Here is a 26,706-nt window from a genome sequence, read left to right as displayed (position 1 = left end):
TCACCTCACGCTTTTGGCAAGCTCTGCCACAACCACTCCCAGCACTGCTTTCCTTACCCTTCCTGCAGGCACCCAGCAATTTATTGATCATATTCTGGCATCACTTCGAAGCCTACCATTCTGCTAGGCCATGCAGCCTGAAATTACTGTTTGGGACATGGTGACAGTAGGGTGGGGGGCTCCTCCAGAGCCAGACCTTGCAAGCAGATTGGTAAGAGGGTCCTGAGAAGAGCTTTGTGCTACACCCAGACCACTCCTGTCTCAAATATGGCCTCAGACACAGTTTTGTATCAGCAGAGCGATGCTACCGACCTAGAAGTGGTTTTGACAAGCTTATCTGAAATGAGGGCACTCCAGACATACCTCAGGATGTTTTCACAGCACTGCTGCTCTTTCCCTTCTGGCAGGTGTTTTGATGGGGATTTCTGCCATCCGGGGAATATCTGAAGAGGAATTATCTCAAAGGAGCAGCTGACTGGCAAGGGATCCAGCCGCCCTCAAAGCTGTCATGTGAGATTTTTCACAGGATGCCAGAGAGGGCACCGAAATCAGCAAGATCACAGATTTTCCAGGCATGGATTCCCAGTCACCCTACCTGTAACTATTAACACAAGCATTACTTCACAGTAAACGAACTCTACCCGCTCCCCTTGCAGAGACGTGGCACAAGGCTCCTGCAACATGTAATACTATTTAAGTTCTCAAAATAGGGCTTTAACGAGGCTTAAATGCTGAGTTTGTGCTACACCTTCCAGAGGGAAGTTCACTTTACCCTGCAGGCCAAATATTCATAAACTTGAAAGCAACTCTGGTAGAAGTTAAAAAAAAAAGTGCTGTTTTACATGTACATGAGTATATCTGCATATTTTTGTGGGTATTTCCATGTGCTGGTATCTGAAAATGAACCCCATGAAGTTTCTGGCCAAAGATTAAATGGCATAAATATAAACATGAGAAGAGCTGGGATTTTTTTCTGCTATATTTTATTGTGTCTGCAATAAGCACAACATTAGCCCTGCAAATGAAGAATGGGAAGCTCCACGACTGTGAAAGTAGCAAGTCTCCTTCTGTAACCACAGTACCCTGGGCAGAAAGCATTACCGATGATCCCTGTGGTCCCTTGAGGCTCTAACCAGTCCTCACGGCTTGAAAAATCCTTTTATCAATTGCTTGCAGGTTAGTCAAAAGACCTGCTGTCATATAAATGGTGTAATAAACGTATATGTATCTTCCAAAGATGCAGTCTTATTTTTACAGCTGCTTTGGGACTGGGAAAAGTAAAGTGGGAAATGGAAGACCTTTTTTATTAATATTTCTGTCATCCTCTTCCCTTGCTCTCCTCAGCAGTTTCTCACCATCTCTAAGGTGCAGAAGGAGGAAGCCTACGCTTATTACGCTCCTGCAGTTCTGACAGGAACTCAGTCGGCTCCAGGAGGACCACGTACTCCAGCACACAGAGCCAGCAATAGGCCATCCATCTGGATGAACACCTAAGTTGCAACATGTATTAGCTTTACCAGCATGGCTACTGCTTTGGTGGCTTCCGTGCTCCTGCTGCTGAACCAATATCTCGAGGTATGTGCAGGTACAAGCGTAGGCCATGCTGCCTGCAGTTAGTACAAGAGACTGTTAGCACAAGTAACACATGACTAAACCTTCCTCAAGTTGATAACAAAAAAAAAAAAAAAAAAGCAATGGCCACTGGAAGATTTAAGGCTCCCTAAGAAGAACAGGAAGAAAGAAAGAAGGAAAGCTGAGGAGAGTGTCCTTGGAAAGGTAAAGAAAGGGATGTAACTACTGGAGGAGAAAAAACAACACTTGATGAATTTGAGATTATTATCAGCCTCAAACAATAAACTAGAAAACTTGTAAAAGGTGGCCAGAGCAAGAACCCATAAACACAGGACCTTAAAGGAGTACATCTTCATGAAACCATGAAGTGTCTGTCTTCAGGTTCCCTGGAGTCTCTGGATGTTTGGCCAGGGGCTGGTGATGAGACCTCTCGCAAGCTCTGCAAGTCACCACTCGGTTTCACACAGTTACACGAGTATCCAGTAGAGCTGGCTGTCAGAAGAGACACTCGGCTGCTGTTTGACTGCCAGCTATCCAGTTTCACCTCCTTGGTAACAAACTACTTTGGCCCATCAGTTTCCTTGGGACGTATCTGAGGGATGACTATGTGACATTTCTGACCACTCTGCTACCCTGAAATGTGGAGGTGGGTCTGCAAGAGTCAAAGAATGGTAGAGTTGTAGAAACCAAACTCTCCTCTACAATCCTCCACTGAACAAAGCCAGAAAGAGGACAAGAGAGAAGGACAGACTGAGGTCAGTCCAGGAAAAAGAAGGCCCCAAAATGGCATGTGACATCCTCCAACATCTTCTTGATGGATTCACATGTAGTTACCTGAGAGCCCTGCTCGGTCTCCAGTCAGCACAATCTGCTCAGGCCAAGCCACTTGGGGTGCCCACAAACTGCCAGTCTGCAGAAAATTTGCCTGTCCTGTGAAAAGAAAGGAGAAATGTTCTTGGCAGTAGTTGAATAAACAGTATGAAACTGTAAGTGGAGTTCAGTATTAATTATTATGAGACAGTATTCAGTATTACACAGGCAAGCCCCGGGACTGGGACTTTGCACATAAATACTTTGTCATATGAACATTAAAATAAACATGCACTAACCTGCACGGCGTGAGCAAATAGAAAACAAGAAATTTGTTTCAGAAGAAGGTATGTGGTTGGTTGCACACTTCCCCTAGGCAGGGGGTGAGAGGACAAACATTTGATGCTAATGATATTCTTTAAGTATAAGCTGACTGGGAACGAGAGGGCTGAAGGGACTAAACAGCTTGTCTGCTGTGTTTGTACTGGCAGAGCCTCTTCCTTCCCCCGTTTGGGGCTGTGTCAATGCAAACACAATGACTGCTGACATAATGTGGTCTTAAAAGTTCTCAACAGCTACCACAGCAAATGTCATAGGATGTTGCACTGGCAGGGACAGGACTAGATGACACAGCTGGCTTCCGATTCTCTGATTTGTATACTCCTAGGAAAATGCCCTGCGCTTACAAGGTATTAACTGCAGTGACATCAAAGCATCTACTGAGATACATTTCTGCTGCATCTCCTTCTGTGGGATCCCTCTAATATATATTGAAAGAAAGATTTTAAGAATTTTAATAGATTGATGCAGTAATGCAAAATTGATGCAAAACCATTATTTTCTACCAAGTCTTATTTGACAAATCAACTGACCAATCTCACCAATCAACTGAACTGACCTCCTTCTTTGCTAATACAAATTCAGACCTGACTTCTGGTTTAGACAGGGTACAGACCACATGAGGGCCTATAACCTCAGCCCAGCATTTAGACAAGGCCAAGAGCTCAAAGCGAACTGAGCATCCAAGAGGATGACAAGTTAATAAACACAGTTGGCTACCTAAGGCTGATTTGGCCACTGTACAACAATGGGGTAAATCTGATCTTGATCCAAACTGAGGGCTGATGTATCTCCCTTAATCTGGAAGTGATTCATTTTCTTAAGGGTCAAAATTCTAAACTCACTGCCCAGAAACCCTCCAGTTATTCTGTCTGGGAAAAAAACCCAACCAACCAGCAATCCATAAAACCAAACCAAAAAAACCCACCCCAAAACCCACAGGGAGCAAATATTCCCTTTGGAGCATGTAAAATTGGAGGACTGAAAGCAGCAATTAAACCACAAAACAAATAGCACCATAAATTCCGTCCTGCAGATGATCTTTCCCTAGGTCTCCTTTTCACCACCCCTTTCATTAGCTCTGCCCCTGTCCATCATGCTATAAAGCCCAAGGCCAAAACCTCGCCGCGTGCCCCAGTGCAAGCTGGCATAGGCGCAGTGCAGTTTGCCAAGCCTGCCTCCTTCTGACTTTATCACCAACTCGCCTCTTGACTCCAGGGACGGTGTGCCTGATGTCATTGCTCAGACATCCTCAGCCTGATTTGCTGCCATTGGCAAAGACCTATGAATTCCCCATGGAAACAAGTCCTCCAACTTCTGAGTATAATGTTACTATCCTTAGAGTTTTCCCAGAAGGCTAAAGTGCAATGAGCTTCTTTTTTTTCTGCTGTTTTTCAGCTAATGGGATTAATTGCAGAATGGACATGTGAGAGACCTCTGATCTTAGATCCAGTCTCCAAAGGAAATGATTGGGCTTCGCTTGTTGAAGTAACCAGGCGATCAAGGCAAGGCTCCATGTCCCAAAGTTCAAAGGTTAAAACTGGGATGACCAGTCCCACATAAATAAAAGTCGTGTGATGCTACAGGACCTTTGAAGTACTCACTGTGGATGAAGTCCTGTGCTTCACCTTTCTCCTAAACTTATTCGTGTCATATAACCTATTGATTTACAAATGCTGAGGAAAAGAAGTGCCAAACATGTCTGGGGCTAAAAGCTGTCATGTGGACTCCAGTAATTTGTTGCCCCTGTAGCATCTTGCAGAAGATTTTTCCACTTGGCACTAACCAAAGACTGGGTTGTAAAAGGAAAGCAGATTTTGTGATGTGGAACTCATAACTTCAAGTGGAGGTCAGGATACCTCACATGGTTAACTTCATATAGCAAGAAGCTCAGAGAAGGTCAGGAGACATTTAATGGTGTATCAGAGAAGCTCTTATGAGGCTCAGCTTTATTTAAAATCTGGATTTTAATGAGCCACATGTACAATGTAAATGTTATTACCTGCACCATTCCCAGATCTTCTCTTCCAGCCTATCAAAGTCTTTGCAATGGCTGTAAGAGCCATTCCTGTGCAATTTTATAACAGCTTTGATCCATTAATTTCAGCTGAGTTCCAGCTGACTGACCTCAGCATGAGAAAAAAAAAAAAAGCATAGTGTGACCAGGTCTTTCAGACTTACTCAAAGAGCATTCTTCATTTGGTCAACATATGTTGTGGTTTAACCCCAGCCAGCAGCTCAGCCCCACGCATCTGCTCCCTCACTCCCCCCTGGTTGGATGGGGGAGGGAACTGGAAAGGTAGAAGGGGGAAAACCTGTGGGCTGAGATAAAGGCAGTTTAATAGGGAAAGCAAAAGCCGCACACGCAGGCAAAGCAAAACAAGGAATTCATTCTCCGCCTCCCATGGGCAGGCAGGGGTTCAGCCATCTCCAGGAAAGCAGGGCTCCATCATGTGCAACGGTTGCTTGGGAAGACAAATGCCATCACTCCGAACATCCCCCTCTTCTTTCTTCTTTCCCCAGCTTTATATGCTGAGCATGACATCATATGGTATGGAATATCCCTTTGGTCAGTTGGGGTCAGCTGTCCCGGCTGTGTCCCCTCCCAACTCTTTGTGCACCCCCAGCCTCCTCGCTGGTGGGGTGGTGTGAGGAGCAGAAAAGGCCTTGGCTCTGTGTAAGCACTGCTCAGCAGTAACGAAAACATCCCTGAGTTATCAACACTGTTTTCAGCACAAATCCAAAACATAGCCCCATAGTAACAACTCTGAAGAAACTCTATCCCAGCCAAAACCAGTACAATATATAATAATCAATTTTCTATGCATCTCTTTCATAAATTTGCAACCAAAACTACAGAGCACAAACAGGTGGGGTAGAGATCACGGACACCATACTAAACCATTGCTTTTCAGGTAGCTGTAAAAGACGGAAAGCACACTTGTAAGAACTGAGGTGACAGCACAGTTGATCGGGATTGGAAGCTCCTGAACAACATTGTTTCTGGCTGACCTTTCCTAGGGAGGGAGATTGCAGAAAAGAGAGTGAATGTAGGACAGCTGAGAGGGAAACAATATAGGATACAGAAGGTAGGGAGCTTCTGCTCAGTTGAGACAGTATGGATACAAGGACTCAGGGAAATGGTAAGGGAAAGGCTTTTCAGCTAGTGATGCGGCTGGGAAAACAGGGGGGCTGTAAGGCAGGACATCGTCTCTCTACAGTTAATTTCTCCTGTGCTCAGAAGAGCAGGTCTTGTAAAGAAAGATTCACGCCAAAGATACTTGACTCCAAGACAAGTATCATCTCTCCAGATAGGCTCAGATTGGTTTTAGATAAGGCACTAAATGCAAGGCTTCAAGAATACACACTTGCTTGGATTACCAAGTGCAGCAAGATGCAAACTCCTGAAAGCACTGATGAATGGAGCACATGCACTGATGATGTCACTAGGTTGCTGAGCATTGAGCGTAGCTTTGCATGACACCAGAAGGACTTAAAGTAGCCAGCAATAGCCATGTAAACATTTCCCCACCTAAGACTCATGGAGCACAGTTAAGCGATGCCTGAACTGTCCTTTGGGCACGCCGTGAGCTAGAAGACATCTCTAAGCAGTACCAGGACTTTCACAGATTTTGCTGGGCCATAGCCACATCTGTCAATCAGTTTTTAGATATTTACAGATTTGTTTCCTTGCTTGCTAACACTTTTAGAGAGTGTGTGTGTATGTTTATATTCAAAAGTATACAGTTGGTAGCAAACCAGATCCTGTTATATATGGCAATTTATGACAATGTGCAAGTTAAAAGAAGAAAATAAGGAGAAGCCAATAATTAAACCTTTCAGTTTAACTTCAGTTCCTAGGCACTATTAAAGCAAATACAGTCTTCAGTACACTGAAATCTTCTGAAAGACAAACAGTGTCCAGAATGGATTCGCTAAGTTGTGTCAAACCAAACTATTTTTCCTCCTACACCCAGTGTAGCAGATTTTGTGAACAACAGATGTTGACTTTAATAAACTTTGCCACTGCTTCTTTTTATCAGAGAACCATAATATTAAACTTCCAACAGCACACATGCAAAGCCAGAAAACACTTCTCAGTGACATAATATTCTATTGAAACAGAAGAGTAAATCAAGGAGAGTTCCATGCGCTCCTTTCTGCAACTCACTATGTTTAGAAATATCTTGGATCACAGAGTAGATAATGTACTTCTTAAATGTACAGGTAATGTGAGGCTGAGAGGGATTGCTGGAATGCTTTGGAGAACGGGGCTAGGAGGCAAACGTCTCCATAAATGAAAGAAATGACCTGGAGGAATGATCACTGAAGAAAGTATGACAGACATCTGCAGAGCCTCAGGGTTACTCTGCAGTCACCCATGCTCTGACAATTTCTGGATAAACAAAGGGCTTCATCTTCTAATTTACATGAATCTGTGTGAGTTAAAGCTAAAGAGAGGCGCAATGTAATTTTCTGCATCTTAGAAGGAATCAATTTCTTAATGGAAGTGAAAATGGCCTAGGAGCTTGCAACAAGATGCAAAATGTACCAAGTTCTCATATTTAGAGGCTGTAACACAGTGTTTGTAATTATAAATAGCAATAATCTCCAGATAAGTAACTCACTTGGATGACTGATGACACTACTGCAGAGGGCATCAGTTTTTTGGACTGAGAATCAAATGTTAAGGAGTCTCAGATCTTAACACAATGTTCAGAATAAAGGTAATGCTAGCAGCGGCAATAACATTCTTTACCATCCCTAACCATGCTGATCTTCTGAAGAAGCAACAGATAGAAACAGAGTGAAACTTCAGAGTGAAAACATACATGGAATTGAGTTCAGCATTCAGAGATTGTACAAACATGCCAAAGCTATTAATTCTTCCTTTGCGGCAGTGGGAGCAGAAAGGTTTGTTCCACTGGATCCTGGCCAGGTTAGTTCACCATCAGCCAAGGGGAGAGAATAGCCAGAGCGACCTCCTGCCAGCAGTCCCCAGTGCAGTCCCAGCATGCGAATGAATTGTAACAGCTGCCACTGCAGAACAAAGCGGTTGCATTTATCAAGAACAATGAAGGAATACAAAATCCCTAACAAAGACCCTGAGAAATGCATAGCATCCAAATGTTGCCATCCAGAAGTACGAGTTATGATGACACCTTCCTTAATTAAAGTAAGGACCTTCCATTTAGCACCACAATTACAAAGCCAGAAATGTTCCCAAAGAGTCTCGTGCAGTTCAACAGGGAAAGTTTTTATGCAATGCATATTTGTTACCTGACGTTATCCACACTCACAGAGTTTGTGACCAACATAACACTACAAAAAACACCAGTCCCCTGTACATGTCATAGTTTCACAAAAATCAGTATCTAACAAATATGCATTACAGTAAGCATGTTACTGATATATCACGGTATGAATGGGCTAATTAGTGACGAATGGACGCAACGAGAAAGCTGAGATCACATGAAAAACTAGAATAATAAAACAATTACATTGTTATCAATGTCAAATGAACAAATTGTCTAATGAACAAATTGCCTAATAAATACATTTTATCAGTATGAAGTACAGAATTACCACTAATACAAATGGTTTCAGTTTGGTTTGGGTAATTCACCTTCTGACTAGCCTAAGGTCCCAAGGGACGTTAGAGCCAAGACAGTTTCTGACCTCACTGGTGGGCAATATCCACATCTGCAGAATGTGAGCATCTCGCTTGCTCTTTCATCCTTCCCAGAGAAAGTCATCCAATGCAAACAGCTGAGTCCTCCAGCCCATCACAAAAAAATGGGGACTTAGGCATGCCACGCTAAAATCCTGTATTTTTCTGTACGTTATAGTGGTTCTGCTTATCATCTGCTCGTCATTTCCTCCTCCACAGAGGACCTCAAAATCTTTTCAGACCCTCAAGAACTATGATACAGTAGTTAAAATTAGTCAGTGTTATGGATATCACTACTTTTTAACTCAAGAAATAATACTGGCTAATCAAACAACAGTTTGCTGATCACTTTCAGAAAATTAGTAAAGGTGCTCTTGATACCTGTACAGACAGCACATGCATGTGTTGCTGTGCATCCGCATCCTCAGGAAAAGAAAAAATTAAGGAACTTGGCCAAAAGTTAAGTTTCTAATTCAGAGTGAGAGTTGAACTTTTTAAACATCTCTAGCCTAAAACAAACAAAATATCTGGATGATCTTTTATTAAGAAGTTTGAGAAAAGAAAAAAATGGTCTGTTTCTGATCCCCACATGCCCCTCAGCCTTTAGTTATTTCGCACTGAAATACAGAAAAAAAAAATTATTTTACAGTTTTAGAATTATTTTTATACATTCTTCTAAACAAATCTATTCCGACACAAGATTAGTAGGAAAGGTCATCTCTGTTGTTCCTACTGCGTATAAATCTAAGTCGCTGGTATGAAAAGCTGTATTTATAATCCAAGGAAAAGAATCCAAGGGATTGTCTGATGCGCTACTGAAAGTTAACAGGTCCCAAGTTTAGATTGGGGATAATGTCATTCTTTGATAAACAGCCACAGTTTCTTCAAACCCAGCTGTCTTTGGCATATCAAATCTGTCAGAGGTGTTTACAGTAGTGTATAGGTTATTATAACACACAACATATATTCTCATTGAGACATGCCAAATCACATACCTTTCACAATTTTCATACTTGATGACAAATTTAGATTATTATGCACCATATATTGTTTTCATAATAAACTTCTATTTCCAGGAGTGATGTCAGATTAAAGTTATAAAATGATACCATGCATCTAAGAAACCATGTTTTCTTAGATGTTTAATTAAAAATATTAATTCAGAAGCTCAGAAAAGATTTATAATCAGCATTTTCAAAGGTGGGAGCTTAGACTCTTAATTCATATTTAAGCATGTAAAAAAAAGCATTATGATTTTCAATGACTGCTGGCAGTGAATACTTCTGGATTTCAGAAGAGTTACTCAGCACACTTGAAAATCAATCAGAATCTACTTAAATGTCCCCCTAAAACCACAGAAACCTGATTTTGAGTAGCTAGGTGTAAGAGCTGCCTTATGTTGCAAAATTAAAAAGCAATTCCTTCACATTTAAATTAACAGATTTCATTACATAGCCAGATATTCATAAAAAGAGAATTTATCCATCATAAAATATATAGCCATGAGTTGGAATCTAATATACCTATCTAAATTTCCTAGCCTTTGACATATTAGCAATACTTGGGCCACTATAAAGGACCCTTATATTCCAGAAGGAACGCTATCGCAGAAAAAGTGTGGCAAAAATAGACTAGTCCAACCCTATTCCCATGGACCAGAAGATTAAAGAATGAGAGTCTCTCCTTCCTCCGCACATTCACATGTTCATTTGCATTGCTCAGGACTTTACCGGGTATTAGCTAGCCTACCTCAAATGCTGTGCTTATGCAGACAAGAGTTTTAAGTATTGAAATGAGATTTGGGCTAAGAAATTGAACAGAGAAAATAGGAAGTAAACTGGTAGCAGCTTGCTGTATGCAGAAAGCATAAGAAAATAGTTTTCCAGTGTAAGGGGTTACACCTGGATGGATTTAATATGATACATGTTCTACAAGGCCTGCTCTGGAAACAGCATGTGAATAACCAAAAGCAGGAGAAATACAGCAGGTGGACTGAAAAGGGAGGAAAAATAGAGAGAATGCAAAAATCAGACCAAGAAAGATGCAAACCAACACCAAAAATATAAACTATACCAGAGCACGTAAGCATCCATTAAGTACAGGAAAGAAAGCAATGAAGAAAATAAAACCCCAGGAAATTAATACAAAGATTTCCTTAACTCTCCTTCTTTCTCGCATTCCTTTGTTCTAAATTGAGGTTGAAGTTTAGGTTGAAACTGTAACTGCTTCAGGATTAACAAATCTTCTCAGTCCCCTTTTACTAAAGGCTTAATTGGTGTTAAGTAATAATTGGAATACTGTGATCTCTACCCAAGATAAATTAACCTGGCATTATTCTGAAGCATTTTTCTTTCCCTTGCTCTGCTGGGCTCCCCGAACGTGAGCTATGGCTCAAGGAGCCGCTACCTCAACACCGTCTGCAGTTCAGCTCCCAGTGAAAGGCGTACAACTCACGCAGGCTGCGCTGGTGCCTTTCACTCAGCTTTATGCTTCTGCATCTCACTTTAGCTTGACATTTTTTAGGCAAGGTAACCTAAAAGCTCCGTCTTTTTCAGCTTGATTACTTCTGTCAATCAGTAATTGACAGTTTCAGCTGATCTCCTCCACTTCTATCCTTAACACTTACATTTTACGATAATAACGCCCAGGCCAGCAAACTGCCTGTGAGATTGGCAGTGCTCGGACTTAAGGGGTGGTCACTGATAGCAGCTACATTGAGCTGCCCTGCCGGGTTCACTTCTCAGAGAGACGGAATATTTGGATCCCAGCATTTGACAACATCCAGACAGCTGAATAATGGTGAGAAACTTGGAGCAGAAGCCAGAGCACGCTTATTTTCCAGCAGGTGAACATGTGGAAAAAGAAAGTTCCACTTGGTGATGGCATCTTCCATCAACTAATATAAAATCCTAATTTACATGAGTTTTATACACTGATAATGGAAGAAAATATGTTCTCTGACTAAATACCTTGCCAAACAGGATTGTTTACATATCTGTGAAATACCCAATATATAAATACCGCAAGCATTGTTGTAGAATATTGGTGCTGTCTTCTCTCACACAGTTTAAAGCTGTGTTTCGAACACACTGTTGAACACACTAGTATTTTTATTGTACAATAAAGCCCAGCCCAGGGGACAGCTGTATGTTGGTACAGAAAACACGAGCCATGCAGTCAGCCTCTCCTGTTTGTGACCACCACGCAGACCCAGCGTGCCGACAGCTGCCATAAAAATCGCCTGATGTCACTCTGGACACCCAACTCATAGCAAAGACCGTATCTCTACTTCTTGAAGTCGGTGAGAATCTTATTTTCAAGCAATCGCTACACAATCATCTTTAATTCTTCTGAATTATCACTAGCATTCTGTATTTTCCACGTGTGGATGAGTAAAAATGATGGCAAGCAACATGAACTCTCCAAACCACATAACTGACCTAAATTCAGCAACTAAATAACCATCGTTGTTTAAATTCTCCCTCTAGTCACTACAATATTAAAATATGCTTCTTCTCGACGGACCAAGAGTTTTTAAAAAACACAGCTACTGGTGGCTGACGCCCACAGACGTGCACTCAACCCCATAACCTGGTCATTCAGCCGCTGCCGACCCCCCCAGGCACCGAGCGCTGCCGGCCGCGAAACAAGAGCCCCCGTTTCTCTCCAGGCCTAGTCCGGGGACGCCTCCTCCCGCCGCCTCCCCACACGCCTCAACCCAGTCCCCGTTCAAAATTCCCTCCAGCGCAGCCCCCGCCTGCAGCCAACACCTGCTGCTGCTGCTGCTGCTGGTGCCCCCGGCCAGGCCGGCAGCGCACCCCGCCACGTAGCTGCCGCCAGCCTCCCCCTCCGCCATTATCCCCCTCCACAGCACTCGCGCGGGCCGGCTACCTAGCCCCGCCCCGAAGGGTGAGGGGCGGGGCCTTGCACACCTGTGGGCCAATCAAGCACCGCGCCAGCCCCCCCTCCCCCGGTGAAGCTCTCTCGAGGGCAGGGCGGTAATAGAGAGAAGGGTTGTCATTCGCGTGACGTCACGGGCGCGGGGCCGGGAGCGGTATGAGCGGGCCAGCAGAGGTATGGCCGCCGTCGTCATCACTCCTCCCGGCGCGGGGCCCGCCGGGGGAGAGCTGAAATCAGCTGCCCCTTCACCCGTGGGGGAGGCCGGCGGTTAAGGGCGTCTCACAGGTCGAGAGGAGCGCTGCTCTCCTCGGCCGCAGCCTGGCGAGGGGTTCGTGAGGCCCTGAGCCCTTGGGGAGCCCCGCGGCTCGGCCGGCCCCGGGCTGCTCTGGGGAGGCCGCGCTCCTTGGTCTGGCCCGGTAGCTGCGGCTGACGGCGGAGCGGCCGCCTGTGGGGGACCGTGTGCCTGTTTTGCCGTCCGATACGTTCAGTCCTGCAGCCTGCGGCAACTGCCGTTCCTTTCTGAGGAGCCTCCAGAGCTGGGGAAGGGGGGTGGGTGTGCTGCCGCCTCGGCCTTCCCGGGAGAGGTGTAAACGCGGCTGTAGGCCACCTGAGCCCTGCTTTCAGAAGCTGCAGCACGTACAGGGGCACATGTGCTGTCCGGTCCCCTGTCGTTCAGCTCAACACCAGCTGGTCCGGCGTCTCATTCAGCTCCTCCGGATGTCTGTCGCGACCGGAGGCCCTCTGCCAGCCTGAAGCTGGCTTTGTCCGAACCTCTGCTGTCTCTCTTCTGTCCTTGGGGAAGGTTCAGTCTTGGCCTGTATGCAGGCTGCCGCTCCGCTGAGTGGTTACTGCTGACTGACTTGGAAACCTTCCCTGGGCTGTGTCTTCTTGTCTTATACTTCTGTGCTTTAGGCTGCTGTTTGGAGAGTGCCTTGCTTGTCTTTAGAATGTGAATTATACAAATACATGAAATATGTATCTTGTGACATCTGCCATCAGTTATTATTGAACACTTAATGGAAAAAGTAATTCCTGTGGTGTTTTCCTTATAGTCGTGTGTAATGTCTAAAACTGGTGTATTCAAATCCATTTTTTGTAATACTCTGTTTTGGTCTTTTCCCTGTGTAATGAAGCTTGTGCACGGAGCTACAGGATTAAATAGTTGCTGCCAGCATGGAGTTCTCTTAATCCTATATACTCCATATGGCTTTACAGACCCAAAGGAATTTAGTTGTAATAAATATTTAGGGGCTTCTGTAATTATTAAATAATGTCTGTGAGACATGGGAGATAAAAGTACTTTTTCTGCTGTATGAAACTGTAATTATGGAAGAGTTCATATTTCCCTTTTATTTTTGGGTCTTACAGAAGAGCTATTTTTCTTACTGTGGAAGACTTAATATTCAAGTCAGTTATGGCAGTTAGCTCTTGAATAGCTAGGTAGAGATATATAGAGAACGTGTTTCAGATTATGCCTTGAAGCATCCTTTGAAGTTAGGAATGCTTCATTTTCTAATGGAGAAAATAAGGAGTTGAGTGATAAGGTGACTTGCCCATTATTGCATGGAAAATCTTTGAGCCAGAAGTAGAGTTACTCATTTAGTACTCTTGAAGAGAAGGAATAAAGGTGGACTTACAATTTTGGTTTCTTTCTTAATTTGATTTTTCTTCATCATAATGTGTAGACTGGGAACATGCTTTTTTTTTTTTCTTCTTTTTAATTACATTAGCTTTTGTTTCATTTCTAGGTTAAAGTGAAAATACCTTTTGGAAACAAATACCTTGATGCTATCTTTTCTGTCCCAGAGAAGAAATCAACATATGGAGTGATTCTTACCCATGGAGCTGGAGGAGATATGAATTTCCCTCACTTAATGTCTTTGGCAGCCTATCTTGCATCCCATGGAGTTCTGTGCCTACGGTTTACTTGTAAAGGCCTTAACATTGCTTATAGGACTAAGGCCTTCAAAACAGTTGTGGTAAGAAGTGACCAAATTCTGCCAAAGCTTAGATCCATGGGTGTTGCCTTCTGGGTTTTTTGGAGTATGACCAGACATTAGTCAAGCAACAGTGGGAAAATTAGAAGTGACGGTTAGCTAAATGGAGCACTGTCTGTGAACAGAAACAGCAGGAGCAAGTTTTGTATGGGCAATAGCTGGAACAGCTCCAGCAAGTGTGTGGGTTTGAGTTCAGGGAGAGAAAGAAAAGCTTGAGAAAAGGATGTAAGAAAGCAAGAGTGTTTTGTGGGAAAACTTAGAGCTTGAAAAAATGAAAGTATGTAGCATGGAAACCAGAGGTAGGTGTTCTGGGAGGGCGTGGTGAAGGGAGAGGGATTAAGGGACACAGCTTTGGGAGCAGTTTTGACAGGAAAGAAGCTGACCTGGGAATTGTGTTGGGTCTCTGAGTGTTGGCAGCTGGGAGAACAAGACTTTGGGAAAAGAGTAGGGGACTCTGGGTCGCAGAAAGAGTTGAAGCAAAAGAGATTGGGAGTAGCATATGAGCACCTTGGAACCTAAATAATCTTTGATTTCAAAATCAGTTTAAACTGTTATATGCATGTGCTTATCTCTTTCTGCTGCTGCTATGTTATTTAAGATGTTCTTATGTACCTAAGTTTTGTTACAATGAGCAAATTTTTGTTATAATAGCATCAGCTTAGAGTATCTTCCTGCTCTGGATTGCATAGGAAAGAGTGGAAATTTTCTTCTGATTATCTAGCTACTTTTACTGGGGCATGGGAAGGTAGCTTGAGTGCTTTGCATTGAGCATCAGACATTTTTATTGGGGAATTAAGTCTAGTTCTTAAGGAATTAATTTGTATGATGTCTTTGTGATTATTTGTATATTAATTTGATGTTAGACTTTGCTAGCTTTAATGTGAATCTGTTCTCCATTCTTTTTTGAAGAAACATAATGTTGTTAGCGAGTTTATATTAATATGCTGCTGTGTGAAGGTAATTTAAAGGCCTCTGCTAAGATAGTATCTGATTAGTTATCTCCTAAAACCTGAAACAATTGTTGCTGAATTTTATCTTTTCTGTCAGACATAACTGATTGTGTCTTAAACTTTTTGTTAGAAATACATGACCTCAGTGAAGGGCATTTTTGTTAATTTATTTTGCATTTTGATGGGCTAAGAGCGTGCATGCAGTCTGTTACTATAACTAAGTTGATGCACAGTCATCATTTATGTTTTGGTAACTTGATACGACATCTGATATTTTAGACTTATTGAGAGCTAATGTGAAGTTGCTTATGTTTATTCTATTATTGCTGCAAAATGTTATGAAATCATTTGTGTGAAAAAACAAGACAGGAATTTCTGTGTATCTGTTTGTTGTTTAATCTGCAGTGCTGAAAGAGCTTCCCATTTTGTATTTAGTAGCTAAAATCCCCAGCCTCTCAGCTGTCTTAATTCTGAGTTGTAATATTTATCTTATTTCTTTAGGAATTCTTAAAGCTTTCTGATGATTATAAACTTTCCGGCGTCTTCCTTGCAGGTATTGCTTTAGTGTCTATAATTTTCTCTCTTGTACTGCTTCTCACCATAGCAATCTGCAATTACTCCATTTTTGAAGTCTGTCCCACTTTGGTAAGAAGTGAATGAACAGATGCAGGTGACAGGTTTCAGTTTGAGGCGGGCACTAAAATCTTGCTAACTTGGGAACAAGCTCCCTTTAGTCAGTATTGCCTAGGGAGAGCGATTCAGCTGTCTGCTGGGAGAACCTCCTTTACAAAGAGATTACAAATGTTCTCTAATCCTCATTAATTGATTAGAAGTTCATTGGGTGCCAAGCCCACTTATAGATCTGCGTTTGGGGTGTTGTAACCAGGAGCTGAAAGCTCCCAGCCCTGTAGCCGGTCGCTGTGCAGGGCGGGTGTGCAGCTGGCTGTCTTGCAGCACTGCTTTTCCGGTCGCAAATGGCAATGTCCAGCCTGCATCTTTCACTGCCTTCTCTTGATAGCGTGGCTGTCTAGACCTGTTCGCCCTCCTCGTGATGCCACAGATCTCACTCCAGAAGGAGGAGGGAAAGAACAATAGATCATGTTTTTCAGATACGTTGGGAGAAAATTCCCTTGTTGCTTGGAAGTCACAGGGCATGAGTTCTCTGATAATCCATGTGTACTTTTTAACTGTGGGTCTTGAAGAATTCCAGTTACTGGTAAATGGAAAACCATTTTGCCAAAGCAGGTTTTGGTAGATAAAACCTCGTGGCAGATAGAATATCAGTTATATTATGTGAAAAAGGGAAGTAGGTGGGTGTGATTAGGAATAACTTCATACGGGAAACCCTGAATGGTCTCTGACTAAGTGAAACCAAATCTGCGCTGGTGCAACTTAATCCCACTGGAATCAGCCACTTTAACACTCAATTACAGAGCATTGTCAGCTCATATGCATCCTCTTTGAGGAGATATTTTGATACCCCTGTGCTGTTACTGATGGACCTTGCGCTACAAGTTCACACTTTATTTTTTTTCCCCCCTTCTACTTTTACTTTTAGGCTGAAGTTTGAGGTATGCATAAACACTTGCTGGATTTGTTTTGGGAGTAAGGCACAGAAAACTTTGTTTTTAATTTGAGCAAATTAAGGTTACGTGAGAAAAATGAAAGATTTTTCTCGTGTAAAAATACACGATATGAGATAATAGCGTTGCTATCTGGAATTTCAAGGGTCTGGAGCAAAGGACCTGTCCCTCTCCCTGTCCCCTGGATGGGCTGTTGTTCCTTCCAGTATTGCAAAAGATCCCTCTCCATTTATGTTTTTTTAATTGTTCCCCCCTTCTTTTTCAAATGAGGATGCAAAACCATAATGTAACTAGTCAAGTATTTTAGCAGAAAATGTTGAAATTAGAATTAATATTTTTCAAGGAGTAGATGAATAGAAGCATCCCTAGCATCTTGTACTACTGGTATGCTGAAATACACTTAGTTGGATTGTTTTTAGGAGTTGTGTACTCAAACAGAATGTAGATGAGGTAACAGCAGATATGCTTTTTTTCCTTTATTTTAACATGGGAGAAAGGCCGTTCCATGGGCTCACGTGCCGCTGCCTCTGTGATACGTCATCTTAGCCAGGAGGATGATGATGAAGACTTTGTTCAAGGTCTAGTATGTTTATCTTACCCATTGCATCGACCAAAACTTCAGTCCAAGCTCCGGGATGAAGATTTATTATTCATCAGGTGTCCAGTGCTGTTTGTCTCAGGATCAGCAGATGAGATGTGTGAAAAAGTGAGTAAATCCTTGTAAAGCCTGCTATGAAGGGGCAGTAGGGAGGAATAGGAATGAGCCTGAGTGATGTCTATACTGGTATACACAGCTGTGACTTCGATTAACAGCTTTCTCTAAATATACGTACCTTCTGAAGGAGGCCTTGGGTAGGAAAGGTCATTGGCCATAAGGAAACCTGGGGGTGCTTTTTTTTTTTGCTGCTTAAAACTTCTGGATCGTACTTGATCATCCACTTTAGCACACTCATCTTTGGGCCACTAATATACTGCTAATTTGAACTTTTTGTCTTTTTGGTAGGATAAGATTGTACAAATTAGAAGTGGCCTATGGAAGGAGCGATTTATTTGCTATCCTGTTTTAACCATTTCAGGTTACAAAACGTAAACACCGTGCTACCAATACACATTCATCGTGTTTTCATGACAAATTCTCGCAAAGCAGTTCTACCCACAAGTCAGACTTCGGTGGTAGAAAGCGTTATTTGTTAAAGAGGAGGTGCGCAGAGATCAAGAATATAGTGTTTTTCTGCCTTGTTTTCTTGCAAATAGGTGCCTGTTCTTGAACAGTTCAGCTTGAATTTGGAACTGTGTGCAATTGGCATTTTCCATGCTTGGACATAGTTTCTAAGGAGTCATAATGCTTTTGTGAGGAGCTGTCACCAAAATAAGTCAGGTTAGCAGCCAGCAGATCCTTGGAGTGCCGTTTTAGTGGGGAAATCTTAAGATTTTCTGAGCTGGTTCTTACATGGGTTTGCTGAGAAAGTTGAACAGAGTCAAAGCCAGTCTCTAGGGAATTATATCGCTACTGTGCCACTTGAGACAAATCTGATGTAAGAAGTTTTGTCATTTTATTGCTAGTACTACCCTCTGGCAGTAAAAGTGGATTCCTTCGTCCTTCACTTCATGGGGAAGGAGCCTGCACAGGGTTGCGACCTTTACAGTTTTTTGAGTTTTAATTTTCTTCTATTCTGTGTTTGAGTGAGGGCTAACCTTTGAGTTACTTCTGTTACTGAACACAGTATCATCACATCTTTTCTGTCAACATTTTTTTAATGTGCAGGCAGATCCATTTTGTTTTTAAGAATTGTCTGTGATGTGTCGCACAAGCAAAGCGAGAGACATCTATGAGTTGCACGTTTGTAGCAGCTGATTCTCTAACTTTTTTCATTCTTTTTTCCATAGCAACTGCTAGAAGGTGTGGCAAGCAAAATGAAAGCCCCTAAAAAAATCCATTGGATTGATAAAGCAAACCACGGGATGGTAGTCAAAGGACGAACAACGGATGATGTCATGGAAGAAATAAATGCACAAGTTTTGTCTTGGCTTAGAGAGAATATTGAACTGGAGCACAAATGATTTGCAGTATTTAAGCAGTGTCTTTGTTTAGCTTTTTGTAAATGCAGCAAATGAGTTTGTTATTTCTGAGAGATGTATTTTTTAAAACAGATGTTTTCAGAGGTCTAAGTGTAAATGGAAATAAAACATTTTTGTGTGAATGAAAAAATAAAGTTTTCAAAGGAAAGAAAATTTCCCAAATATTTCATACTGTGGCAGCATTGTTTTCTGTGTTTCTATGCAAATAACTGTATACAATGCTCAGTGCTCTGCATTAACAAGTAGATGCTTTTGACTGATACTTGAAGTAAAGTATCTGGAAAGAAATCTATTTTGACAGCAAATATTTAGATGCGTTTCATTTCCGAGTGTATTACTGATGCTATACTTGTTTGAAATTAAAACCTACTGCTTTGTAGAACTCTGTGAGCTGGGCAGCGTGGGCTGTATGGCTCCGTCCTCGTGCTGTATCCTGCCACTCTAGTGTGATTCAAAACCTGTGACGCAGGTAGAGAATCCCTCCTTGTGTACAACGTCACTACTCTAAGGAGCCAGGTTCGGGGCCTGTGTGGGGAGGAGGAGGTAACACAGGCAAAGAATGCGGGTCAGTTTTGAGAAGTCACCTTCCAGCAACTTCCCTTGCGTAAGGACTGGTCACGGAGGCCCGTTGGGGAGATGGGCAGGGAAGACTATTAAATAAAAACGGACAAAAGACAAATCATGTTTGTACAGGTGGAGGAGCTCCTGGAGGAGGTAGCAGTTATGCTGTGTTGCATAAGGGTGCTGTCAGTCAGGAGGGCTCTGAAGAGGCAGTGGGGGTCTGCACCTTCTTACCCATTAGCAGAAGGAACTCCAGTCTTCAGCTGAGCTCTGACATTGCAGAGTAGACGAAAAACTGTGTGTGCTTGTGGCTGCAGCCTTCCCCGTTGTGGGCTGTGAGCAACCTGTTGGTATAACCACAGGTCATAGTGATGTGTTAATTGCTTTCAGCCAAGTCATCAGCAAGTACCAGCTGAATGATGACCCCAGGATGAAATGGCTGCCTGTCCTGAGAGAAGCATTTTGGTGTTGTCTCCTGTGATGGCGGCCTCAATTCCACGGCCAAGAGTTCCCCAAAACCTGCTCCAGTCATTCAGCATCTTAAGGCTGCTGCAGTGCGGCCTGTTGAATGTGAACAGGCAGCTTCAGCTGGAGGTTGTTTTTGGGGGTAGCTGTTGTGTGTGACGCGGCAGAGCTGCTTAAATGTGTGCCTGGCCAGCCCTGGTGAGCCGAGAGGATTTCTATGATGTTTTGGCCAGGTGCCTTTGTTTTGGTGCTGTACTGTATACAAAAAAAAAAAATCTATTCAAGACTGTAGGTTAGTATAATTAAAGTGCAAAATATTGCTTACCACATGATCAAACAGACCATTCCTTTGTTTGGCTTTTACTGTAGTAAAAATAATAGGCAGGTGAAAGTTAAAAATGTTAATGGGATACAATATTCTTCTGTTGTTTCTCACAAGATGCCACAAGACTGATTTCCCAGCAGTAATGTTAAATGAGCATAGCACACACCTAAATGTTTGTGAAGAAAATAGCTATATGGATTTCAAATTGGCTGTGTTACAGGAGAAATCCTCACTTAGGACTGGAAACGTATGTGCTAACTTTGGAATTTGATGAATTTAGACTTGACTTTAAGATGATGTTGATATGCTCAAAAGTAACAGTTGAATTACTTAGTATCAGCTTAAGGCAGATATTTTAAAAATAGACTAGACTTGAAATAGTCACTGTAGTCACTGCTCAGTGCTACTGAATTCTTTTCATGTTGCCAAAGAGACTTGAGTTTCACAGACAAAGCATCTGTGAAAAATTGTATGGAACTTTAAACTTTTATCTAACATTACTAAAGTGTCCAATAGCACTGTGCTTTTCCTTCAGGTTAAAAAGATACATTATAAATCCCATGCCACTGTCTTTGAGAATACTGATTCTCCCAGAAGGAATAAAGTTATGGTTTGAAAAAGATGATGGATAGCTGCATGGGATGGGGGGGTTGATTTACGATTCTTATCTGCCCTTTTTTGCATAACACACTTGTGAGTAGACTCAGCAGAATGAGTAAAAAAGTACTTGTATTTCCAAGGTATTTCAGGACAGTAACACATGACTGATACAAACATGGTTTTTATTAAAAAAAATTATAAAAATGTATTTGAACAAAGTTCTGCAACCACTGCATGATAAAAACGGGTTGCTTGGTTGTCTTCCATATGTAGAGCATGATACAGTAAACTTCATAATATCCACTGACATTACCCATTGCCATTTTAATGCAACTTTTTCTTCTTTCCTTAAGACGACAGTCTGAATGTAGGTAAATATTCAAAAAATTATTTTCTTTCTTCCTTTCTGTCAGAGTTCATCTTTGGCCTGTAGTCAAGAAAGAAGAAACATTTTTCAGTTAATTGGAAACTCAATTTTCAACTGCCTAGGCCTGCAAATACATTAAGAAATGTTTCTGAGTTCGACAGGCGTTAATGGTCTGGTAACTGATACTACAGGCTACTGAGCAGCGGCTGATCCAATTTGGTCAAATAAGAACCGGAGACATCCGGCACTTTACGTTTACGGCTGCGTGTACCGTACCTTTTTTCTGTGGCAAGTACATGGAAAAAGGTCATCATCAGGCTGCTGCACCTTCTCCATCCCCTCTCTGATTTTTGGCTCGCTCACTTGCAAACTGGCGTATTCCTAGTTTTAGAAAAAGGAAAGTTTCGTTAATTCATAAACTTGTTAGATTGTATATCTGGTTGTAAATACTGCATCAACTCAGCGGAGTAATTCTGTAAAAACTCGAGCTGCACAATCTGTTACTCCATACAGTGTCACAGACAGGGTAAGCAGATACATGACAGCAGACAGGAGCCCCGTCGGGTGCCTCACTGGAGTTTCGATACCTCGGTGCTAATGCACAGATATTTTCAGCTGTGGTTCACAGGGTGTACGTCTGATGTGGAATTCTTTGATCATTGTGGGCAACGTATTCTTGCAGATTAGACCAAGATTTATGGGATCCCATGGCTCCTCTCAAACCGCCAGCGTAGTCTTAAGGGGTTTCGTAGGAAGTAACTGCATGCAGTGTTTGTAAACCAACTGAAATTCTTAATTGCTGCTGCTGCTGGCTTTGTGGCTTCAAGTACTGGACTGGCCAATTTCCAGCAACTCTGTTGCCCTGAATTCTTTCTGTGGGATTTCTACTTTTTGTGGTACTAGCTGTTAAAAATATACTAACCTGGAAGAGTTTGAAATAGTAACAAAAAATGTGATCTCCCATGAGATTGTTTCTTGCAAATTCTTGTCCAGATTTTGCAATATTTTTTGCCTGTCAAAGAAAATAAAAAGTTGTGGGTTTTTTAAATTAAAAAAAAAAAGTAGTTATTTCAGTATTGATTCTGGAGTTAAGTATAGTGTTGACAGTTTAGGATAACTTCTTTATTGTTATTTAAGCTTTCTTAATTTTAAAAGTAAAGCATTCTTATGAAAATACTCTTAATTTTTCCAAAGTTCAATATAATGTCAAATTAAGGGCAATATTAGGTATTTTTTAAAAAGTGTTTTTCTTATTTGTAGAGTCGATGATTTTTAAGTCCTTCTAATAGATTTTTTTCGTTTTAAAGAAATACACTTTGCTCTCTCTACTTCGTCTAGAACCATTGCCGAGTCCTTCTAAATCTGTATTTACCTCTTCATCGTGCTCTTTTGCCCACTGGAGTTTTTCTAGTAGATCACTCAGGTCACTTTTAAACGGAATATAATGTTTCCATGGCTGCAGCTCATTATAAAAATGCTCATAGTAGATGGAGTCTTGCTTTAGCACCACACTGTTTCCTGCTAGTAGATAAGGCAATCTGTATGCTGCCACTGTGCCATCAATATTAATTTGATATTTATACTGGAAAGAAAATGACCGTAAGTTATTAACGAATGGGAGATCCAAGTAGCTTTGTTAGGTTGTACTATTCTGAGGGCACCAGTGTGACTGACTTGCCGATACTGAGAAATGTAGGACTGGCTAGGCAAGCGTCAGTGTTTAAGTAGCTTTTAGTATTTAGTTTGGAATTCATCACAGTGCAGGGTACACAGAGATGCCCTCTTCATCAATTAAGTTCTCCGGAAATTCTTAGACGCTCATCCTCGGATGTGAGGGTAGATGTGCCACTTCATCCACCGATTTTCCCACTATGTTAGTTATGTTAGTAGTCCTGATCGCTGAATCAGGAAAAAGAAATAAAAAGTAACTTGGAGTTATATAGATTACACAAGGTTCTACAGAACCTTTAGATGTAAATAAAACATTATCGTCCTCAGCGTAAGAGCTACATAGCAGTTCATCCCACTGGAGGGATGCCTATTCATGCTTGTTACTGGTGTTGCGCTGAAAAACTAAGAATCACTTTATTACCGATAATATATATGAAGTTATTTGATAATTTGAAACACCAAGAACTTAGTTCTATGAAAAATGGTTAGTGGCTTACCTTAAAAAAATCAAAAAATGAAATGTGCTTAACAATGGGGCCATAGAGGCTTTCATCATGTTTAAAAAAAAAAAAGTTTGTGAAAGCAGCATCTATGATCTCTGGGTATTTTCTGCTCAGTTTTACAAGTTCAAGCCTCTCTTTGCGGCTGTCACGTCCTCTCCAGAATGCTGTGGTATTCTTGTCTTCCCATGATGGGCCAGTATTTGCTTGAACTGACATCATATCCAGACTGACTCTGGAGGAGAAAGAAGTGATTTAGTAGTGAAGCCTACTGGAAATTTTTTTAAGTGCAATTACTTAAAAGAGTTTACAGTACCAGTAAGCAAATCCCAAGGATGAAGGTAAGTCATGAGGACACCCATGTATGTATTGTATCAGTATTTTTGCAGCGATAAAAATAGATAAGGAATGTCAAGTTCCCAGGCCTGTGGCAAGACAGCATCAGTTCAACATAGCGTGTAGAAGGAATACCTGTCAGCTGTCGTGGAAAAGAGTGGCTAAAAGTGGATATAGTTGCCAGACAGATGAAGGCGATATGGGGTAATGCAATAGCAGATAATGGTGATGAGGCAGTCATGATAGTCCAAAGCCAGGTTTTTATGTAACTAGTTAAGTCAACATATTTCACTTCTTTTGCTAAATTAAAACACATAAAATGGGTATGTGTGTGTGTGTGTGTGTGAAACAAAGCAAACAAACGAAATACCTACCCTCGAAACATTCCCTCTAAGTGCTGTTTTCAGTGACTTGACCATGTTTAGATTACTTCTGATTTTTGAAATAAAACAGTGAAGTATTTTAATAAATGTCATATAAATGTTATATAATACATAACTTGGTTAATTCTAAGTTATTGATCACACAATTAGTGCCTACCTATAGGGTGCCAATATCTCATGAATAAACAAAGAATATACCAGTTAATACACTGTTAATACAAGTATCTTTTTGGAAGATCATTCACTGTGAATTTTGTGAAAATTTTAAGCAATTTCTTACCGTCCCATAGTTTCCAAAACTGAGTCTGTTAAGTCATATGTTGGCATGACAATGTCTTTTGACTCACTGGACCCACACCATGAGAAGATGGGGTGCAGGTTCTGTGGGGATTTCTTTTTCTCCAGAGGCCAGTCCCCCAAATTAACAAAAAATTCTACATCTGGCATTTTCACCTAAAGAGAAGCAAAGTAGGTGCAAATACATTTTAATAGAAAGCAATATTCTTCTGCTGGCGTCTCGCATTTTGAGAACAACCTCGCTAAGGCAAAAAATAGCCAGGTCTCTAATATACTCAATATACCTGTAACAAATAGTTTAGAAACACGTTAGAAGTACTCAGACCACAGAGTAAAGCCTACAAGATAATTTTTTAATTTTTTTTTAAGATTTGTAGAAAGTCACATAAATTCTCTTTTTTTTTTTAAGGGATAGGAACATCCCAGTTCAGAGGATGGTTTCTTGTTATACTTTACATGACTGGCACCACAATCTTTGTACCAAGCTAACACTGGAATCCAGTAAGCGATCATGTAGTTCCAAGGGAAGTTGAACCACCTTGTTGATTGTATGGAAAATCGCTGTTGGGTGGTACATTAGTGTTCTGTCTCATCGGTGAACTGGTTTGCCCTGTGTCTGCACGACGGCTCAATCCAACAGAAGAGAAGTAACAGAAATGAACAGCCATGATGGAAAGACCACGTTTAGTCAGCACCAGGGTTAATTATTAAGGATAATATCTTCAATTATTTAAAAGAGTTGGTAGTATGGAACCATATCTGAAATCACTGTCGCAGCCAAAGAGCAAGCAAAATACTGCTGGTGGCCAAGAAACATTATAACAACAGGAGAGGGGCATAATTTTGCTGCTATATGAAACTTTGATGGACCCCCATCTTGAGCGCTGTGCATGGTTCTGGCATTTGAAGCAAGAGAAGGTGCAACGAAAGGCAGCTACTACGATAGGGATGGACCGGCTGCCTTGTGAGGCGAAACTGAAAGTGGTGGGACACTTCAAATGGGAGAGCAGAAGGCTGAGGGCAACACGTGGTTGAATTTATAGAACCCTGAAGGCATGGATAATGCCAGTGCAGAACTGATGCTGTATCTGTTCTTAGTTCACCCCCTTCATGACGTTAATCTCTGCTACATCCTCAGTTGCCTCTTTCAAAGCAAAAGACTCCTAGTCAAATTATCTTACTATTATTGCTATGTCGTTCTTTTTGAGAACGTGAAATGAGAACTGCACAGTTTTCACAAGAGAGGCATGTCACAGGTTTTATACTGTGACATAATCTTTTTTTCTTTTGTTTTTGCCTCCCTCCTTAAGTCTTAACTGGTTATTTGACTATTACAAACATCTGATTATTATACCAGCATTTTTTGAATGTATGATTATGTGTGATTAGAAACATTTTGTTCAAGTGTTATCATCAACTATCTTAATATCTATATGAGAAAATACCTTCTCTGAAGAAAGAACAATTCTGAATGTTAATAATTCTCAGAATATACACATACATGTAAAAATAAAGTTGACACATTTTGCTGACTCCTCATCGTATATATACACTGAAACATTTCTCTTCTCAAATCCCTTTACTCTTCAGATCAGAATGGCTGGTCACAGACTTAACATTTCAGGATTTTTCTGTGGTGCTGAAACCTATTTCGAAGTTTCTAATTTAATGTATCTTTATAGACAGAGATAGAAATTAATAATTTATCAAACACCCCCCTAAGTGGTTTAAGATGTTTTTCTCTAACTTGATGACACAGGAAAACCTTTGGCAGAGACATCCAGAAATTCTAAAGATGGAGACCCAAAGCAGTATTTTTTTGCCTTCAGAAAAGGTTTTATTGCATACCTTCATTACAAAGGCTACACATACTAATCTTAAGCACTAAACTTTATTAATACAGTGCCATCTAATGGTTATGATGGACATAGAAAAGTTACAAATTATATTTCATCTACATCCTTAATGACAGAATCATTCAACAGGTTGAATCTTCTTCTCCAACCCAATAGATCTGTTATCTTTCAGTGACATCGTAATAGAAATTCCTACAGTATTTAATGGGGATGAGACAATTCGTGTTTTGTGGATCTGTAAACAGTTTCTGGTTTTGGAGTTAGCAAATCTTTTCCAACATTTAGCCTAAATACCTTTGATGCTATTTAATTCTATTATTTCTTGTCCAACACTACTGACACCGAGAACAGCTTACTTCCATCTTCCACAGAGCAACCTTTTAGATAATTAGAGGAAAAGCTACATCCGCGTCTTTCCTTAGACACTGTTAAATGAAACAATTC

At 41.3% G+C, this 26,706-nt stretch overlaps 2 protein-coding genes and 1 long non-coding RNA gene across 4 annotated transcripts in view; 1 reads left to right on the top strand and 2 right to left on the bottom strand.

Annotated features, from left to right (window-relative positions):
- Window positions 1-998: 998 nt before the first annotated feature.
- LOC129201590 (uncharacterized) lies at window positions 999-12,092 on the bottom strand. The gene is made up of 3 exons (XR_008575444.1): window positions 4,903-12,092; window positions 2,407-2,502; window positions 999-2,224 (listed from the first exon to the last, which is right to left on the bottom strand). It is a non-coding gene; the product is annotated as an uncharacterized LOC129201590 (long non-coding RNA).
- A 283-nt stretch (window positions 12,093-12,375) lies between these two features.
- On the top strand, window positions 12,376-19,189 carry TEX30 (testis expressed 30). Its single transcript, XM_054812919.1, has 5 exons — window positions 12,376-12,466; window positions 14,041-14,271; window positions 15,741-15,792; window positions 17,320-17,528; window positions 18,710-19,189. Exons 1-5 carry the CDS (start codon window positions 12,449-12,451, stop codon window positions 18,881-18,883), a joined length of 684 nt encoding a protein of 227 aa, XP_054668894.1. The 5' UTR covers window positions 12,376-12,448; the 3' UTR covers window positions 18,884-19,189.
- A 1,828-nt stretch (window positions 19,190-21,017) lies between these two features.
- The window catches only part of POGLUT2 (protein O-glucosyltransferase 2), a 15,080-nt gene continuing 9,391 nt past the window's right edge, over window positions 21,018-26,706 (bottom strand). For both annotated transcript variants that reach the window (XM_054813705.1, XM_054813697.1), the window contains exons 5-10: window positions 24,390-24,562; window positions 23,388-23,625; window positions 22,592-22,801; window positions 22,142-22,231; window positions 21,496-21,600; window positions 21,018-21,279 (exon numbers count right to left, since the gene is read on the bottom strand). In XM_054813705.1, coding sequence (XP_054669680.1) covers window positions 21,262-21,279; window positions 21,496-21,600; window positions 22,142-22,231; window positions 22,592-22,801; window positions 23,388-23,625; window positions 24,390-24,562 — 834 coding nt within the window. In that variant the 3' untranslated portion in view covers window positions 21,018-21,261. The remainder of the gene's footprint in view (window positions 21,280-21,495; window positions 21,601-22,141; window positions 22,232-22,591; window positions 22,802-23,387; window positions 23,626-24,389; window positions 24,563-26,706) is intronic.

This window comes from Grus americana, chromosome 1 (assembly GCF_028858705.1).
Source record: "Grus americana isolate bGruAme1 chromosome 1, bGruAme1.mat, whole genome shotgun sequence".
In the NCBI taxonomy this organism is placed as follows: domain Eukaryota; kingdom Metazoa; phylum Chordata; class Aves; order Gruiformes; family Gruidae; genus Grus; species Grus americana.
This window is presented reverse-complemented; position numbering and strand designations above follow the sequence as displayed.

Excerpts from the sequence above, each read along its gene's own strand:
- TEX30 (XM_054812919.1), top strand. Across the intron at positions 14,272-15,740 it reads AGGCCTTCAAAACAGTTGTG|GAATTCTTAAAGCTTTCTGA; the intron begins GTAAGAAGTGAC and ends TTATTTCTTTAG. Across the intron at positions 15,793-17,319 it reads TTCCGGCGTCTTCCTTGCAG|GCCGTTCCATGGGCTCACGT; the intron begins GTATTGCTTTAG and ends CATGGGAGAAAG.